The following is a 13,145-nucleotide window of genomic DNA, read 5'->3' on the forward strand; positions in this document are numbered from 1 at the left end:
GCCCTGCCCAAGGCCAGCGTTGCCCCCAGGCAGGGTCCCGGGGGTGATGGGAGCATCTGTCCTGAGGGGGAGTCAGGCGGCTGTCCAACACAACGCGTTTCCCTGGGGACAGCCTGGGATGGCGGGCTGCGTGTGTGTTTCTGAAACACCGTGGATGGGCCACCCACCCCTGCAGCCCCATCTTCGCTTCAGAGCGCGTTTGAAGGCGTGGGTCCTGCACTTGGAGCCCCGTCAGGGTGTGTCATGAGATCGCCAGGGCCTTTTTTGGGCTCCTCTGCTCAGCTGAGTGGCTCCCGTGGGACAGCTGGGGCTCGTGGTGGCGCAGGGAAGGGAGCAGCTTGGGTTCCGACATGCAGGATTCTGAGCAGCCTGCAGGCGGGTGGGCACAGTCCAGGGGGGCTGCTGGCGCGGTTGACCCTGAGGGAGCCGTGAACGGGGCCTTGGAGGTCCCCAGGCCATGTGCCCACTGCTTCTAGACCCCCTGCCCTCCTGAGTGGGAAGGAGCCGGTGGCAAGGCCCAGAGGTGGGGAGGGAAAATGACGGCACGTTTCCAGCTCCTGCCAGGCAGAGCTGGAGCAGCAGATGGACAAGTGACGAGATCAAAATGTCCAGGGCTGCTGACCCCTCTCCCCCGACCTCCCAAGACCCTCAAGTCGGGGGTGCGAGATGGCCTCCCTCCCCGAGGGTCATTTTGTCAGCCTTCGCTCCTGGCCCAGGACTGCGCCCCCCTCCCTCTGCCCCCCAGAGACCCCTGTCTCCTTGATGTTTTTCAGATGATTTCATCGGTGCCCCCACCTCCGTGCTCAGCTCTGGCGTGCATCTGCTGACAGTCCTGCTGATAGGAAGGGGCTGGGGGAGCGGAGGCTCTGACCCCCTTGGGGACATCCCTGATAAGAGGAAATTCCACCCGGTGACAAACGGCCAGTTTCCACCCATCCACGGGGAGGATTTTTTCTTTCTCTTTCTAACTTTGCAGACGTTGCCAAGAACTAACGGAATCTCCGTGGTTGGCCGGCAGGCCGGCTGCCTCGGACGCGGTGGGCGGGCTGGATTCTGGGTTTGCTCTGGGGTGGGGGCCCATCCTGCTGGAAGGTTCCCTGGGGTGGGAGGAGGCTCCGGGGGCACATTTCTCTGATCCTGCGAGGCATGTGGGTGGTGGAAAAGGAAATAAAAAAGAAATCACCCGACCCAGGAAGCTGGAGGGCCCGTCCCGGCCTTCCCATCCCTCCGCGAGCAGCTTTTTAGGAAGTGCCTTGGGATGCTGGTGGGCGGGAGCTGCCCTGGGCAGGGATGGCGTCTCCAGAGGCCCTGGGCAGGCCGGCCAGGGGAGGGGCGGCAGCTGCCAGGGAGGGAACAGAGAAGGGCCTCTTCCAGAAGCAGGGGGGGGGGGGGGGGGGCTGGACGTCGTCCAAATTTGGCTTTACCCACTGGGCCAATCGAAACCGTGCTGGCAGAAAGGAGAGCTGCTTGAGATTCCTTCCTGGACAGTGGAGGAGGGATTGCTTTAAAGGATTTGGCAAGGGGAGAGCTGGAGGAGTCTTCGTGGGCAGTAACGGGGGGAAGCCCCGACTTTGGGGCGCCTCGGGCCCCTGCGTGAAGGACGGCGTCGGCCAAGGAGGGCCTGTGCTGCTGGCCCCTCCCTCCCAGGCCTTGTGGGGCCGTGGGAGACCTGGCGCCGTGGGAGACCTTGAGCCACGGCCCCTCCTCCCGCCCACCCCCTCCTCGCTGCCGTCGGGCTGGCTCCTCCTTGTCGGGGCGATCCTGGGGGAGCGCAGCCGCCTGCCTTCGCAGAGCCCCTTCTCCCCGAGGCCTGTGCTCACTCCTGAGCAGGGGTTCAGGCCAGAGGGCAGCATCTCAGGTTTCTGGCGTCTCGGTTCCTGACCAGACACTTCCTGCCCCGGACAAAGTGTGAAGTGTAATTCGATTTGGAGTTACTTATCGAGTTAGGTGAGCCGCATGCACTTTCAGAATTCAGTCCTTGATCCCCACCACCCCGCCTGCACAAATTTGCAAAATTCCATCGTTGATGTGCGGTGTCCCCATCCTTAGAAGGACACGGGGAGTCCCCGTGACATTTGTGAGGAGCTTGTCGTGGCTTGGGTAGGTTAACGGGACACAAGAAAAGTGGAGCCGAGTAGATGGGCAAAGATCTTGTTTCAAAGCCCCGCAGAGATGACGTCCCCCGCCCGCCGCCCGCTGGAGCGCAGCCTGTTCTCCGGCTGGTCCCCTGCTGCAGCGGAGCGTGGAGCACGGAGATGGAGACCAGCTGGCCGCAACTCGGCTCTTTTCCTCTTGGATCTATGTCCTGCCTTTGATGATTTTTTTTAACTTTCCTTCACCCTTCTCTGGCCATGGAACCCGGATCCTCTTCTCAGGGGCCTGGCCCAGGATCTGCACCTTCAGGGTCTACACTCCTTCAGCCTCTCCAAGTGGCTTAAGGGCCTGTGGCCACCTTACCTCGTTCACGTCCTAGCTCTGCCATTCACCAGCGCTGGGACTATAAGTGACAAAAGCGCTGTGGGCCTCAGTTTCCTCATCTGGAGTGGGGAGAATGACAGTATCTGCCTTCTAGGGTTGTGATGTTTCTGAGTCAGTGCGGGTACAGCATTTAGAATAGGTGCACAGGGAGCCCCCGTAAACGTTGGCTGTTGGGATCAGCATCGTTCCTTCCTCATTCATTCATTCATTCAACAAACGTTTAGTGGTGGCCTTGCCGTGTGCCAGGCTCTGCTCTAGACGTGGCAGTACAGGGGTGAGCGTGGTGATGAGATGCCTGGCTTCCTGATCTTTCCTGGGGGAGACACACGGTACAAGTGAGCCACAGCATTGTGGAGGCTGCTGGAGAGCAGAGTACAGGCTCAGCGAGAGGGTAGTGAGGGCAAGCCACTCTGGCCACCAGGCCCCTGGGGAGGTGGGACAGAAGGAAGGAGCTGCCCTGGTCACTCTGTCCCCTGGCAGTACCCGCGTCGGGGACTCACTCACCTTTAAGAAGCCCCCTTGCAGGTACAGGGAGCATTAGCTGTCTGGCCATGGGCTCAGGCGCTCTGTGGGGTCTGCAGATGTCCCCTCAGCCCGCAGTGCAGGCTTCCCCCCGGAGGTCCTGGAGGGTGGCTCCGGTGCCCTCTCCTGTGTGCCCTATTGCACCGTGAAGTCAGACTGGCTGCTGGGACCCTCTGGACTGGGGGCATGGAGAGGAGGAACGCTTTGCTCAGTGGGAGGAGGACGCTGGCTAGAGAGGCAGTTTCTCCAGGAGACAGGCCTGGAGACTGGGGCGGGAGGAGGACCTGGTGGTCAGGTGCCCTGGGAGCCCCAACATCTGCCCACCGAGTGAGTCCTCCTGGATCTGCTTGGTGAGGACTGGGGTAAGATGAGGGCTGTGGCATTAGTTTAACCCCGGGAGCTTTGTCCTGGGGGTGTGGGCCTGGCTGTGACAGGTACCACTGGCTGCCCCTCTCCAGCTGGAAGCAGAGTCAGGCAGTGGCCCAGAGGCCGTTACCCCGACAGAGCTGCCTCTGCATTTGGCAGATGAGGCTGATGCTCAGGGAGGATGGAACTTGTGGGGACACTCCTGGGATGCAGAACAGGCAGCAAGACAAGCAGAGGTGGGGGGCAGAGAAGGGTGACCCCTGGATGTTGGTTTCTACGTCAGGCCTTGCGAGCCCTCTCCCGTGGCTGCCTGGGGCTGTGATGGAGTGTGAGCACCCCAGAGTTTCCCACCCAATAGCTGGCTTCTCTCTGGGGGCTGCTTCCCAGCCAGATGAGCATCCCACCCCCCTGGGCCCATGATCTGATGACAGCGATCTGATCCCGTCATCCTTGGCAGGCCCTGAGGTAGGGCAACAATTTCTCACTTGGTGCGGAAGTCTACAGATGGCTCTGCCTCGGGGCTGTGAACTACAGCTCCCAGTGCAGGTGCACAGCGGAGCGAGGTCCCCGGTTGGGGCTGGTGGAGCCCTGCCCTTCCCCCAGCTCCTGGGAGAAGGCTGGCCCAGCGGGCACGTTTGGGCAAGGAGGGGGCAGGCCCCAAGACTGGCAGAGAGAGGGCAGCTCCCATCACAGGCCGGGCCAGCTGCTACCCACCTGCGAGTGGGGAGGGCTCTCCCACCAGGGAGTGGCAGATGGGCCAGGGCTCAAAAAGGGGGCCTGCAGAGAGAAATCGTCAAGGATCCCTCCGCTGGCCTGCCGCCCCCAGAATCGCCCTTGCTGGGATGTGGGGCCTGCTGACCCTGGGCACCACCTGGCAGCACCCGGGCTCAGGCGCCTCTAAACGTCAGCCTGAGGGTGGTGCTGGCTGGGCCTCCGCTGTCCTCCCAGCTGTAAAGCCGGCCGTGGGCACTTGTGGGCCCAGCTCCACGGGCAGTGTCTTCCTTCCTTTCTTAGTGCAACAGCTTTATTGAGCTAAAACTCCCCGTACCGCGCAGTTCACCCCTGCAGGGTGTGCAGTTCAGTGGCATTTGTTCACAGTGTTGTTCAACCATTATCTCTGTCTAGTTCCAGAACATTTTCATTGCCTCAAAGGAAACCCCATATGTGTTAAACAGCCACTCCCCGCTCCCCTGCCCCTGGCCACCACCAGTGTACTTTCTGTCTCCGTGGATTTGCCTGCTCTGGACATCTCCAAGTGGAATCTACACTGTGTGGCCGTCTGTGTCTGGCTTGTCTCACTGAGCCTCGTGGTCTCAGGGTTCATCCATGTTGTGGTGTGTGCCAGGACTTCACTGCCTCTTATGGCTGCCTAATATGCTGTTGTGTGGACTCACCACGCTGGGTTTATCCATTCCTCCGTGGGTGGATGCTTTAGGTCTTTCTCGAGGAGCTGCTCTGTGCCACTCTAGTGAGGAGTTGGGGATGCCGCTGAGCAAGCTTCTGGTTCAAGGGGCTCTCAGGGGAGGAGCAGGGAGGGCGGGTCAGGAACTGCGTGGCCCCTTTCCCAGATGGGCGGTGCAGGCATGGCAGGGTGGAGGGGCCGCCAAGGGCCACGTGGAGCCAGCACCAGAACCCAAGGCGCCATCCCCGCCGTGAGGGCTGCAGGGGAACAGCAGAGCTGCTCTGGCTGGAGGACCGTGTCGGTTACTGTCCAGACCGCAGCCTTTCTGAGAACGACTGGCTTCTCTGGATCATGAGGCTGGGTATCCAAAGCAACTGAAAGCCAGGACTCAAAGAGATCCTCGTACACCGGGTTCAGAGCAGCGTTATCCACAGCAGCCGAAAGGCGGGACAAGTCAGGTGTCCACTGACGGGTGAATGGATAAACCATGGACTGTCACTCAGCCTTAAAAAGGAAGGAAGGTCTGACACCTGCTACATCATGGATCAATCTTGGGGACATCAGGCTGCGTGAAGGCAGCTGACACAAAAGGACAAATGCTGTGTGAGTCCACTTGTCTGAGGTCCCTGGAGTCATCGAATTCACGGTCAGGAGGTAGAATGGAGGCTGCCAGGTGGGGACCGGGGGGCATGTTCAGTGGCGCAGAGTTCATGCCGCAGATGAGGGAGAAGATGTGGAGATGGATGTTGGTGATGGTCATGCACCATTGCGAATGTACCCGAGGACGCTGAAGTGAACACTGAACGTGCTTGAAATGGTCAGAATTTCACGTAATGCATACGTCACCAAAATAAAGAAAATGATTCGGCTGGAAAGGAGGCGTTAGCCAGGGTGTGGGTACCCCCGCCTGGTGGCCGCTTGGGCCGTCCTTACATGGAGGGGGGTGAAGTGTGGTGGGCAGTGATGCTGCCCTGGGCCTGGAGGCCGGAGGCGGTCCTTTGTGACCTTGAGTAAGTTACTTAACTTCTCTGAGTGTGGGTCTTCCACTTTTAAAAACTGGGGCTCCCTCTTGCTCTGTTTATCTGACGAAGGTGTCCGTCCAGTCATCTTGGACGTAAATGTGAAACCTCTTATTTTTCTGTTAAGAACTTCCCTTTCCTATTAATAGCATCCGATGTAGTTTGTGTGTGAAACAAAAATTTAGGTGACAGGCTGTGAGAAAGAGTGAGGCCCCAGCCCAGGGCAAGGGTCACTGGGGGCCGTGGTTTGGACACAGGTCCTGGGGGCTGTTCAGGAGGGGCAGCCGTGCGCGTCGGTCTGACTGCCATCATGTGGAGGGGCTGTGGGCCAGCCTGGGTGGCAGAGCCCCTGCCCCACCCCAAGAGGGGAGGCTCCCAAGACCCCCGTCATCCCACGAGTCCTGAGTGAGTGTCCTCTCTCCGTGTGGCTCTGGGGGTGCAGTGGGGGTCCCACAGGTCATTCCACCCTCACTGGAGTTCCTGCTCTGCCGCCCACTTCCAGTGGCATTTCTGAAAGAACCACTCTGGGGCCTCAGTTTCTCCATCGGTAGAAGGCACGGGACGGACTAGAATCGGTGTTGCCCTGTGTGGTGATTGTTCGCCGCGTGGAGCTGTTTAAATTTAAACTGATTATAATTAAGTAAAATGAAAATTCAGTTCCTCAGTGGACTAGCCACGTTTCAAGTGCTCAGAGGTCACATAGGAAAACAGTTGGCAGTTCTTCAAACAATTAACACCACTACCCACGACCCAGCAGTCCCACTTCCTGGTGTAGACCCGAAAGAACTGAAAGCAGGGTCTCTGGGAGATCTTTGCACGCCCACGTTCACAGCAGCGTTATTCACAACAGCTGAAACGTGGAAGCAGCCCACACGTCCATCGACAGGTGAGTGGATATGCAAATTGTGCTCCACCCACACAGTGGAATATTACTCAGCCTTCAAAAGGAAGGGAGTTCTGACACCTGCTACAACATGGATCAACCTTGAGGACATTATCCTCAGTGAAACAGGCCAGTCACAAAAGGCCGAATACTGTAAGATTCCACTAATATGAGGTCCCTAGAGTCGTAGGTTCATAGAGACAGAAAGGAGGATGGTGGGACCTGGGGGCTGGAGGAGGCGGTGGGGAGTGAGTATTTAATGGGGACAGAGTTTCGGTTTTGCAAGATGAAAAGGGTTCTGGAGGTGGACGGTGACGACGGCTGCACAACCACGTGAATGTGCTTAACACCGCTGACGTGTACGCTCCAAGTGGTTAACATAGTAAATTTTATGCTGTGTGTATTTTACCACAATTTAAAAAAAAGTCACACGTGGCTACCATATTGGGCAGCGCAGCATAGGACTTGCCATCATAGAGGAAATCCTGGTGGATGGTGCCGGAGTCGCTGGACTGTGCTGCCTCCCGGGTGGCTGGAGCCCCGTGGCTCTTCTGGAGAGCAAGCCTTCAGAGAAAGTGTCTCGGGCCAAGTTTGCCTGACAGGCCTCTGCTTTTCCCACGTGGGGGTCCTGAAGGCCGCCCCCAAGCCTCTCAGCCAGGTGGAAGGAAGGGCTCTCCTGTCACCCCTTCTGTCCATGCCTGCCGCCGTCGGCCAGCCGGGCAGGCAGAATGGATGTAGCCTACAGGAGGCATCCCAGAGGAGGGCCTTGAAGGAACGACCCTCCCCTGTGCCGAAGGCCAGGCCTCCTCAGTCGGTGGGGAGGGTGGGATGGCGCATTTGTGTAGTATTTCTCCAGCAGCCCTGGTGGGCAGGATGCTGGCTCTGGGTCAGGTTTCTGCAGTGGACACTGGTGCCTGTGGAGGGGGCCAGCTGGAGCTGAGGCCGGAAACCCCCTCCCTGCTGCCCCCAGGGCCCGTGGGGGGAAAGGAGGGGGGCTCAGGGTCAGCCCGTACTGCTCGGGTCAGGGTGGGGGGGGGGTGGAGGAGAGGTGGGGGTGGGGCAGTCCCAGGCAGAGTGGCTCCGCCGACAGATGGAAGCAATTTTCAGTCACGTGGGGTGGGGCTGAACTGCTGCCCCGAGAAGCAAGCCCCCCCGGGCGTCTGTCTCCAGGAAGCAGCCTCGGAGCCCCACGTTCAGGGCCAGGGGTGGTGCTCAGCTCTGTTTAAGATGCTGGAGCCCATCTCTGATTGTTTAAGATGCTGGAGCCCAGCGGAGAGTATTTCTGAGGAGGAAGCTGGGCCTCCGCCCGGAATGGCCTTCCCTGGGGGGGCTGGGGTCGGGGTGGGGCTGGGCAGCGTGGAGCCCATGGCCTCAAGCTTGTGTCTGTTGGTGACATGTTAGAGGGAGATGGGCGGCCCGGGTGGGGTGCTGTGCCAGAGGAGCCACGTTCTGTCCAGCTCAGGAAGCAGGTAGTTAAGTGACTGGCTGTGAGCATAGATGGCCCACACCCGTTTCTGGGATTTGTAAGCCAGTTGTCCTTGTCCCTGTTCTCTTGGTCCAGCCCTGCTGTGGGCCTGGGCAGAGGGAAGGGTGCTGGCCCGCCTCGGCTCCTCTGAGGCTCCTGTGAGACAGGTGGCTGCTGGGCTGCGAGCTGGCTGGGCCTGCGGGGGCTGCGGGGGGCAGAGTCTGGTTATTTCCCCAGGAAGTGGGAACAGTCTGTCTGAAAGCCTCGCAGTGACCTTCTGGCCTGGCCCGCTGAGTCCGGGCTTCGTGGGGCCAGGTGGGACTGGGGGGCAGGAACACCGCTTGTCCACCCTGGCAGTGGAGTGCGCCTGCCACCGCGGCCCGCGTCTGGGGGCTGATGCCCAGGGAGCCCAGCAGCCCCTCGCTGCAGGTTCACCAGAGCGGCCGGCGGGGCCCGGGGAGGCAACAGGACACACCGTGTGGTCCCTTCGCGTGAGCTCAGGGTGCAGCAGAAGAGAGCTCCAGTCGCCCCTGGGAGCTAGGATGGAGCCGAAAGTTCCTGGTGGGCGGAGGGGGTGGGAAGTGCCTGGACCCGCTGGGACAGGGAAAGGTGACCCAGAGAAGCCCCTGGGCGCCGAGAGGATGGCTGAGGGAAGGTGTGGTGAGGGCATGTGGCTGAGGCAAGTGGCAGTGTGCTATGTCTGGGAGTGCACCGGGCACGGCTGATGTGCTCCAGCCAGGCCCTGGTGGGGAACTCCACTGTCTGGAGCACCCTGGCCCAGTGGTCCAGTGGGTGCCGTCTGGGCACCCCTCCCACCTCCAGGTCTCTGACCTGGGCATGTGGACTCTTGAGGGCAGCCAGGGGAGGGGCTGTAGAGAGAAGGAAGGTTCCGGGCTGCAGACCACAGAACCTGTTATTCTGAGAAGCCCAGCCCCCCTGCCCGTCTGCAGACCTGAAAGCAAAACCTGGCCCTGGCCTGTGGGCGTGGGGCCTCCGAGAAGTCGGCCACCTGGATCCGGCGCAGGGCGGGAGACGGGGGCAGTGCCCCCAGCAGCTGTCTAGGGGCCCTCTCCCGCCAGCCACCCCGGGGAACAGCTGGGCTCAAGAGGACCCTCGAAAGAACCTCCCGGTGCTCTCTCTCCCACCCCAGGGCTGTGGGTGGGGGGGGCAGCTGGGATTGAGCAGGCCCTGCCCAGGAGTGGCAGGAAGGAACAGGTGCTGGTTCCTCCCTCTGTTCTTCCGAAGGCTGTCCCGCCCTGTGAGGCCTCAGGCTGGGGCAGGTGTGGGTCTGTTCGAGTCAGGTGCAGGCGGTGGGGAGGGCCCCCATGGGTGCCCGGCAGGGTGGAGGCAGGGACAAAGAGCACTCTGCACCCTTGGGCGAAGCTCAGGCGAGGGAGGCTGAGGAGGGTTCAGGGGTCAGCCTGGCCTGGAGCCAAGGGAGGGGCAGGCTGGTGGAGACGGTTTGAGAGTCTGGGGCTGGGGCGCTCTGCGGCCAGCAGAGTGGCTGCAGGACGGTGCACAATAAGTGCAAAGGGCTTTGGCCCTGGGGCGTTCTGTGGGGGTCTCTTGGGCAACCGAGCCTCAGTTTCCCCATGTGAGAGATGGGGATGGTGTTTGGCTCCACCTAAGGATGTAGGTGCTTGGCAGATGCTTGCGTAGGACCCCCATCAGCCCTCACGCCCCTGCTCCTCTTTCCGCAGCCACTGAGGCAGCTCCTGGCTGTGTTGGCGACATGGCCGACACCCCCAGAGACGCCGGGCTCAAGCAGGTGCCCGCGCCGCGGAATGAGAAGGCCGCTGTGGACTTCGGCTATGTGGGGATCGACTCCATCCTGGAGCAGATGCGCCGGAAGGCCATGAAGCAAGGCTTCGAGTTCAACATCATGGTGGTCGGTGAGTCCTGCTCCACCACCACTCAGAACCCACGCAGAGACCCGGCACGGGGCCGGCCACACAAGCTCAGTGGCTCAGTCTCCTCTTCTGTAAGAGGGGGTGACAGACCCGGCCTGCGGGACAGGTAGTGAGAGGCACTGTGTGTGCATGCGTGTGCCTGCGAGGAGGGTCCCCAGCGCCTCTCGGCTCCTCTCATTAAGATCCCCTGAGATAGGGGCTGGCTTGGTGGCCTAGTGGTTTGGCACGCTCCACTTCAGCAGCCCGGGTTCGCTTCCCAGGTGCAGACCTACACCACCTGTCCGTCAGTGGCCATGCCGTGGCAGTGGCTCACATACAAAAAGAAAAAAACGAACCCCTGAGAGAGTTCCGGTAGGCCCGGCGCTGGGCCTGGGCAGGCACTCAGTAAACAGCAGTTCTCTGACCAGTGGGCTCCACTTTCTGCTTTTAGCAGAAGCGTCCCCTTGGCTGTCGAGCCCTGGACTTAGCCCTGGGTGGGGCTGACCCCCACGCTCAGCAGGCCTGGCTGGAGGCTTCCTGGTGGCCCCTGGAGAGCTGGATGGTCACTGGGGGAGGTCACTGATCAGCCCAGCCCAGACAGGGTCGGAGGCCGGGTTGTGGGGAGCAGTGGGCAGCCCCTCAGGTCCCATTCAGTCCTCACAGTGGGTGGTATCCCACTTTACAGGTGGAGACAAGGCCCAGAGAGGGCATGACAAGGTCCCTCTGCTCGCAAGGGCAGAGAGAGCAGGAGCTGGTTCCCCTCCCTCCCACACGGTGCCCCCACTGCAGAGATGCAGCCAGGGTGGAAGGGTGTCTGTTTGGGGTCCACAGACCAGGGGCAGCATCCCGGTTTTGCCCCAACCCAGCTGCGTGGTGCTGGTCCTGACTTGCCTGGGGCTTCTGCCAGCCTCGGTTTCCTTGTCCATGAATGGGGTAATCCTGACCCCTCAGGGCCAGCAGGGACAAGTGGGATAACGGGTTCAGCCCGAGGCATGGTGATAGGGGCAGGAGAAGTTGCAGAAGCAATAGGAATGATGGTGACGGTAATAAAAATAATAATACTAATATCGGGATAAACTTTAAAATATTCTGGTGGCGTCTCCCAGATGTAAGGGGCGTGGCTGGAATATTTGACATAGCTCCCGGCCTGAGCTTGGCCAGGACACAAAACAGGTGGGCAGAGGGGAGAGGGCATGCTCTAGAGCTTGGGCCAGGGATTCCCGACACCGGCCTCTGCCTCCTGGAGCCCACGCTTTTCCTTGGAAGGTTATTAGAGTCGGAAAATCAGTATAATTTAATTTTTAAAAATATGATGGTTGGCACAGCCTAAGGCAGCTGAGTGCAGGGGCGAAGCGATGGGGCTCCGAGTCTGGAGTTGTGTGTGAGTGGGTGTGTGTGCGTGTGAGAGTGCACCCACCTGTGCTGAGGTGTACCTGGCACACAGTAGGCACTTTATAAATGTCGGCAGCCATTCCCACTATTAATCTCTGAGGTAGAAGGCCATGGCTGGGGTCCTGCAGCAGGGTTGCTGGGCTCTAATCCCCACTCTGGGCTCTGTGCCTCAGTTTCCTCATGCATCAGGTGGGACAGTGACGGCCCCTGGTGGTGAGGGTGAGCTCCTGCATGTAGGACAGCGCCTGGCGCCCAGGTGTGCTGTGTGAATGGAACCTGCTGTTGGGCGGCAGCGAGGCAGGCCCTAGATTGAGGGTGATTTAGAACAGGGGGCACCTTCCTGTCACAGCTGGGTCCAGGTCCCTGCCCACTGTGTTTCTCTGCCCTTTTCCCCCCTGCTGTGGCAGGGGCTCGGGGTGAGGCAAGGTTTGGGCGCGCAGTAGGGCCACAAGTGCTTCTGAGGCTGCGGGTGCCTGGGAGTCACAAGGGGGCATGGCTGATGCCTGGGGGCTCACTGGCCACTCAGGCCCTAGCTGCAGGGTCTGTTGACGTGGGCGCCGGCCAGCGGCTGTCCCTACCCTGGCAGCGAGGCACAGCTGCCCACCGTCTGGGGGCCCCGGTCAGCCTCCTGTGCCAGAAGGAGCTGACCCAGTGGCCTTTCACCAAACCCGGCAGTCACTCGACTGTAGGCTGTGCATGCTGAGTGTGCGAACACTTCAACCCAGGTGACCCCAGAGGCTGGGAGCCCAGCCCCGGGCTTTAGACCGGAACCCTGCTGTGTGGCCCAGCCATGGTTCGATGGTGGCACGTTCGCAGACGCTCCCTCCATGGGGGATACAGACCCTCCCTTCTGGGGTCCTGGGGCGGGCGCTCTCTGCAGAGCTTTTCTGTCAAACCTCATGTGGATCCCAGTGTGTCCAGCAGCTAAGAATGGAGCTGCACCAGAGGGGCCAGCCCCGACCCCGCCTCCCGACCCTGTTCTGCATCTCAGCTCCCCTTGGGAAGCCCGGGACCCTGCACGGGGCACTCTGACAACCCCTGTGGTCAGAAAAGCTGGGGTCCGGGTCCTGCCCTGCTACAGTGTGCCACGGGAACTCAGCCACCGGCCCTCCTGGCCCTTCCTGTCTCCTGACTAGCCCCTGACCCAGAGCCCTCCCTGCCCCAGGAGTGCTGGGGTTAGGGGGACGCCCAGACTCCCCTGGGTGGCAGGGCCCATGAACCGCCCTCTCCGGAGAGCCACGCTGACCAGCCCTGTTCTCTCCCCAGGGCAGAGCGGCTTGGGGAAGTCCACCTTGATCAACACTCTCTTCAAATCCAAGATCAGCCGGAAGTCGGTGCAGCCCACCTCGGAGGAGCGCATCCCCAAGACCATTGAGATCAAGTCCATCACGCATGGTGAGCGTGCGGTGGTGACGCCTTCTTCCTTCCTGCTGGGTCAGGCCCCCAGGTCCCCTGAGCTGGGGACTCGAGGCAGCGTCTCAGCGTCTCTGGGCATGTTAACTGCGGATCAGGGGTCAGGGGTCAAGGGTGCTTTCCAGGACCCTGAGGGCCCAGTTGGATCAAGCCCCCTGGAGACGAGTGAATTTTGCACCCACGCTCATGGGCAGGGGCCTACCCAGGATAACTGTCACCAGCCCCTGCTGGACTTCACTGCTGAAGGCCGTGGCCTTCCCGGCGTCACCTGGGTATCATTGCGGGTCACCCTGGGCACCCCAGGGGGCCTCGTTGG

General features: G+C 61.0%; 1 protein-coding gene across 17 annotated transcripts in view; it reads left to right on the forward strand.

The window, feature by feature from the left end:
• Positions 1-13,145, forward strand: part of SEPTIN9 (septin 9) — a 161,332-nt gene that overhangs the window by 137,516 nt on the left and 10,671 nt on the right. For 12 of the 17 annotated variants that reach the window (XM_044745794.2, XM_044745796.2, XM_044745795.2 and 9 more), the window contains 2 exons: positions 9,836-10,027; positions 12,683-12,811. In XM_044745794.2, the coding sequence (XP_044601729.2) occupies positions 9,836-10,027; positions 12,683-12,811 (321 nt within the window). Of the gene's footprint in view, positions 1-773; positions 1,038-2,040; positions 6,674-8,328; positions 9,351-9,835; positions 10,028-12,682; positions 12,812-13,145 lie in introns of those variants that run through there. The other 5 variants (XM_070483697.1, XM_070483699.1, XM_070483698.1 and 2 more) reach the window with 3 other exon arrangements.

The sequence above is a fragment of the Equus asinus genome, chromosome 13, assembly GCF_041296235.1.
Source record: "Equus asinus isolate D_3611 breed Donkey chromosome 13, EquAss-T2T_v2, whole genome shotgun sequence".
In the NCBI taxonomy this organism is placed as follows: domain Eukaryota; kingdom Metazoa; phylum Chordata; class Mammalia; order Perissodactyla; family Equidae; genus Equus; species Equus asinus.